Raw genomic sequence first — 6,000 nt, forward strand, 5'->3', positions numbered from 1 at the left:
GACTCGAACAACTGACTTTCTAATCACTCCGTTGCAAATGTTTCTTGTTGCAAATGCGACTGCCAAGCAAATCATTCATACCCCGCGATCGCATTTGCAGGGTGCCGATGAGAGTGACACTCCCTCTGTCTCTCATTGACCACGGCATCTAAGGGATTAAACGGCTGGGATCAGAGTTATCTCCGATCCCAGCCGTTAGTCGGCTGTATATTAAAGTGTAGCTAAACGTTTGACAAACTTCTGACATGTCATAATGACGTGTCAGAAGTTTGGATTGGTGGGGGTCCGAGCACTGAGACCCCCACCAATCGCAATCGTTAGAACGAAGCAGCTGAAGCCCTCGTGTGAGCGCTCCACCGCATCGTGTCTGTTCGGCTTTTTCCGGAAATAAATGTATCTGTGTATGGACTCAATAGAAAGTCTATGAGCCCGTTACGCCGATACATCAGCTTTCCGGAAAAAGCCGAACAGACACGAAGCGGCTGAGCACTCACAGAAGCAGTTCAGCTGCTTCATCCTAGCGATTGGTGGGGGTCTCAGTGCTGTGAAGGATCGCCACTATGTATATTTGTGTGCTTGCAAAAATTATTATTATTCTTACATAAAGCTTCTCAGTATATCATATTCTGCTATAATGCTATGTAGTATGATAAGATGGCACAAGATGGCGCCGGAGCATGAGACAACGCCCTGGAATGTGAAAAAAGCAATATGAAGTTTTAACCCACAAACTTCTATAAACGTACTGAACAAATAAGAAAAGGACATGTTTGAACAAAAACCAATTAGCCCCTTGGAGGTGTCACAAGATCATATACTGATAATTGATGCCATTTTTGCTATACAAGTTTTGCATTGTTTTAAATAAAGCTGTGTTGTGATCCTATCTCATCGAGAGAGGATATTCTACCTGAGCTCTGCTTCTGGTGTCATTCTTCTTGCCCTACTCGGTGAAAACCAGGCTGACTAACTGGGAACGAGGATCTAAAACTTCATAGTGCTCGGACCCCCACCAATCCAAACTTCTGACACGTCACTATGACATGTTAGAAGTTTGTCAAACGTTTAGCTACACTTTAAGTGATGGAAACGGCTCATCACAGCAACATACTATTACGGCACAAATCAGGAATGGGCTAAATGGTTACTAACTTTTCAAAAACTTCGCAGAAATCAATAGCACAAGCAAGTATATGAAACATTGTAATATATCTTATCAGAGAAAAATGCCTTTTTCTCCACTTATCAGGCTCATTTCCTGCTTGCCCCCACCTAAGGGTATGTTCACACGGCTTAGAAAAATACGTCTGAAAATACGGAGCTGTTTTCAAGCGAAAACAGCTCCTGATTTTCAGTCGTTTTTGTAGCAACTCACGTTTTTCGCGGCGTATTTTACGGCCGTTATTGGAGCTGTTTTTCAATGGAGTCAATGAAAAACAGCTCCAAAAACGGCCCAAGAAATGACCTGCACTTCTTTTTACGTGGCGTCTTTTTACGCGCCATATTTTTAAAACGACGCATAAAATTACGCCTCATGGGAACAGAACACCGTAAATCCCATTGCAAGCAGTGGGCAGATGTTTGGAGACGTAATGATGCCGTTTTTTCAGCCGTAATTCGAGGTGTAAACGGCCCGAATTACGTCTGAAAACACAATGTGTGAACATACCCTAAGTGTTATATCTCACCCCAGTGCTGGATCAACAGCTAAACTGCTCCTGACTGCTGTATGATGTCCTCCATGTTGCTGCTTCTATATATGTGATAGAGATATGAGAGCAGGATTCCCCTCTTCTATGTGTGCTGTGTATAGAAGACATGACAGCAGTTAGGCTCCACCCACTAGCTACAAAACAACTGAGATTTAGAGAGAGAACCTGCAGAGGGGAAAACTGCTAAATAATGCAGAGTATAAGTCATATAGTGGTCAGAAATAGTGTTATTCCTCAAAAATTAGGGATGTTTTAATGTATTCATTTAACTGACAAAATGCTATATGAAAATGTACATATGAAATAAAGTACGGGTGAACCAGATATGCACCTTCTGGATGTCTCCTTGTCATGTGACTCTGCAAATACGAATGATTCATGAATGCCTTCTCACAATGTTGACACTGCAATTATAAAAATAAAAATTGTACATACATGTCATTTTATATTGTGAATGAAATGTATACTTTTAACCAATCTTTATAGTATATTCCTCAGACTACAGGATGCACCCAAGTTTACACAAGAGTGGTGGGGCTCCCTATTGCACCATTTCCAGACCATGTGCAATCATATTACTGCATAAAGGGTTGAATACAATATGGGAGGTATAGGATTACCATCTGTGTGCAAGCATGTGGAAGCTTATAGGAAAATGATGAGTATGTAGTAATGCCTTTCACTTGCTTTACCTTGTGGTAGGGCCCAGCGTTGGTACTGATCATCAGCTGCTGCGTAGAAATCATCTTCTTCCGACGCTTGCATTCATCTTTAAGTGTCTTTACTTCCTGAGTCTGCTTGGCCATTTTTGCTTGTATCTGCTCTGTTTCGGCCAGGGTGGCATTGACCTTCTCTTCTAATGTCTGCAGATTAGTGGTCAGGTACTCCTGAGTATGGAGCAGATACTCAATAGTGTACTGAGACAGTCTGAAAAGCTTCAGCATAATCGGGTCGAGGCCATTGTGACAGTGCGGGCACTTTTCATTCTCTAGGTTACAGAATGTGATACCCATGATGTTTTCCTGAAGGGTTACAAAGTCCAATTCATTTGCCAGCCTGTCCACATCAATAGCCCCAATCCTTCTCCAGTCCACACTTTCATGGCGTGTTCTGAATTTAAACCGGGAGTCATGGTTGTAGGAAGGCATTCTGGTGGGTGTTGAAGGACGCGGCATCCAAGGAGTACTTAGCACGTCAGCAGAAATATTTGCCCGCTCTGGCTCAATAGGGTAGTAAACATTGTCTAAGAAAGGCTGAAAAAGAGGTAAATGGCCAAATTAAAACCAACCAACACTGAAAAATAAATCTAGAAATAAAATCATCTAGAATTAAAGGTCTTGTCCACTTTGGACAATCTTTTTTTGTTAGAAGGGTCCATAGATCATAAGTAGATTACAAGTTTTTCCACTGCACAGACCACAAGCAATCAGCTGTAAACTTTTGGAGAACCCGCAAGTGTTCAATTTCCCTGCAGCGCCACCACAAGGCAAATTAAGTATTACATAATTTTCTTTTAAAGAGAACCTTTCACCTCCCCATACATGTGCAGCTGAGTGCAGCATGTAATAGGGAGCGCTGCACAAACCCTGGGGCACTTTACATTTTTTTTCTACCTACCTCCGTTATTTAGATATTGGTGCCGTTATATTTGCCACCCAATATTTAAATAACCCCCTGAACAGTCAACTGGGCGTGTTACTATGGCTGTGACACTGTCCAATCAGATATGGACAGTGCCACAGCAGGAGAGAGTGTACAATTACAGTCTTTTCACCCGAACAGGCAAGGGGGCGTGTCACTGCTACGGACAGTGTAAGAGCTGTGGAGAGGAGAGCGCGCATCCGCGCTCTCATCTCTTGCGAGAGATCAGCCTTGTATTGTCAACCGAACTGGCAAGGGGGCGTGTCTCTGCTACGGACAGTGGAAGCGCTCCCCAGCTCTTACACTGTCCGTAGCAGAGACACGCCCCTTGCCTGTTCGGATGAAAAGGCTGCAATCGCACACTCTCTCATGCTGTGGCACTGTCCATATCTGATTGGACAGTGTCACAGCCATAGTAACACACCCCCTTGCCAGTACACGCCCAGTTGACTGTTCAGGGGGTTATTTAAATATTAGGCGCCAAATATAACGGCACCAATATCTAAATAACGGAGGTAGGTAGAAAAAAACTGTCAAGTGCCCCAGGGTTTGTGCAGCGCTCCCTATTACATGCTGCACTCAGCTGCACATATATGGGGAGGTGAAAGGTTCTCTTTAAAAGAAAATTATGTAATACTTAATTTGCCTTGTGGTGGCGCTGCAGGGAAATTGAACACTTGCGGGTTCTCCAAAAGTTTACAGCTGATTGCTTGTGGTCTGCACACGGAGCTATGGACCTTTTGCGAGCGCAAAACCCTGCACTTTTTGCGCGCGCAAAACGCACACGCTCGTGTGAATCCGGCCTTAGTATCATAAGATTGTTTTCATCCAGTGCCTGCTGGTCCGTCACGCACTTAAAAGCGTACCAGGCTCCAGTAAACCAAGAATTGACCAATGTAAGGTAGGTGCAGATTGAGACTTTTGCCAAGCAGAAAAAAATCTGATTCAAAACTCCTTCCGAACTTTTGAAGCAGATTTTAAAATGCAAGCATTTTTTTTACGCATTTCTACACGTTTTTTGAGGGTGTTTTGATTTAGCAAATGCAAAAAGTGCGGGCGTTTTTTTTCTTAAAAATCGCATCAACAACCTCTCCAAACGAGAGGTTCAGAGGCGGAAACCACTCCACTATAGGGCATGACGCATTATTTTCCAGCGAGCGTCAAAAAACGTCTGAGGAACAAAAAGGCCTCTACCTCCCATCAAAATCAGCGCAAAAGGACGGTGTGTGAACTGGGCCAGACCTTTCTAGACCCCGTTTAGTGTGGGTAGAACACCTCACATCTGACGTATACATCTATATACCATAAGATAAGTGTACATCGTTCTCAAGGTATCCTATAAGGCCAGTGAATGCTATAAGGCTTCGTTCACATCTGCGTTAGGGCTCCGTTCCGTCTGAGCTTTCCGTCGGAACGGAGCCCTGACAGTCACAAACGGAAACCATAAGATTCCATTTCCATCACCATTGATTTCAATGGTGACGGATCCGGTGCCAATGGTTTCCCTTAGTCTCCGTTGTGCAAGGGTTCAGTAGTTTTGACGGAATCAATACCGTAGTTGACTAGCGCAGATGTGAACGAGGTCTAAGAATGTCCCTTTGACATACGTGTGAAAGGATTATATCCAGAGTTAACCCCGTGATGGTTAGATACCAGTTTTTTATCAGATCCATAGGCCATCACACTGACAATGGTCAGTAACCAGCATAATACTGTATATAGTTTGATTACAGTTGGGTAATACAGTGATACAGAACGTGTGGCACAGACAGTCACGTTGCATTTCCACAGCACTACATATAGGGCCCCTTGTAGTGAGGGGCCACATGTAATGTAAGATCACCCCACAGTTCGTGGCTGCAGATGTCCCTGGGCCCGATACTCGCTGTGTGGAGGGAGATGATCGGCGCACACATGTCTACACAAGCCGCACATTCCTCCCATCCAGCAGTGGACGCCTCTCCAGCTGTGGCACCCTCACTGCCCTGGCACTACCGGCTGCCTCACACGGCTGTAGAAGGCACAGTTGTGGCTACTAGTATTTGGTAGCCCGGAGCCATGCACATCGCAGAACAATAGCACAAGCTTATTCATCACCAATACCCAAAACATCCGGCACGCTGCTCATCCCCCGGGCTATACGTAAACAAGCAGCTCATAACTTCAACGGGTTAAATATTTAGGCACCCCGCCTCCCCAGACTGTCAGTGCTCCCCGGAATTCCCTCCCATCCCCCACCTCCTCACCATTCCCCCTTCCTCCGCTTCTTCTTCATCCGGGGACTCTGGGCTGAAGACGCTAGGCTGGCTGAGTACGGGTGGTCTGCACAGTTACCACGACAACAACAAAAAGCTCCTCCCCCAATCTCCACACTGTACTCTGCACAGATTGAGAAGAAGCCAGTCACAAGCTCCGCCCACTTGCATCCATCAATCCTGCTGCGGCTGGCACGTGTTTTTCAGTGCAGGGTACCTGTAGTGACTAGTGTTACCAGCCGCCTGGTGTCACATGTAATAAACCCTCCGAGAGCCTGAAATTCAAATGGGAGCCTTGGCATGTTAAAATAGTAAGAATGTGGGCACATTTATCAATGTGATTCATTAAATAAGAAAACAACCGAGCACTGGTATTTATGAATGACACTCTT

General features: G+C 44.9%; 1 protein-coding gene across 3 annotated transcripts in view; it reads right to left on the reverse strand.

Moving 5' to 3' along the window:
- The window catches only part of DZIP1 (DAZ interacting zinc finger protein 1), a 48,222-nt gene extending 42,514 nt beyond the window's left edge, over positions 1-5,708 (reverse strand). Inside the window, exons 1-3 of one of the 3 annotated variants that reach the window (XM_075852390.1) lie at positions 5,600-5,708; positions 2,405-2,965; positions 2,044-2,116 (exon numbers count right to left, since the gene is read on the reverse strand). In XM_075852390.1, coding sequence (XP_075708505.1) covers positions 2,044-2,116; positions 2,405-2,965; positions 5,600-5,602 — 637 coding nt within the window. In that variant the 5' untranslated portion in view covers positions 5,603-5,708. Of the gene's footprint in view, positions 1-2,043; positions 2,117-2,404; positions 2,966-5,456; positions 5,550-5,599 lie in introns of those variants that run through there. The other 2 variants (XM_075852389.1, XM_075852391.1) reach the window with 2 other exon arrangements.
- Positions 5,709-6,000: the final 292 nt, after the last annotated feature.

This window comes from Rhinoderma darwinii, chromosome 2 (genome assembly GCF_050947455.1).
Source record: "Rhinoderma darwinii isolate aRhiDar2 chromosome 2, aRhiDar2.hap1, whole genome shotgun sequence".
In the NCBI taxonomy this organism is placed as follows: domain Eukaryota; kingdom Metazoa; phylum Chordata; class Amphibia; order Anura; family Rhinodermatidae; genus Rhinoderma; species Rhinoderma darwinii.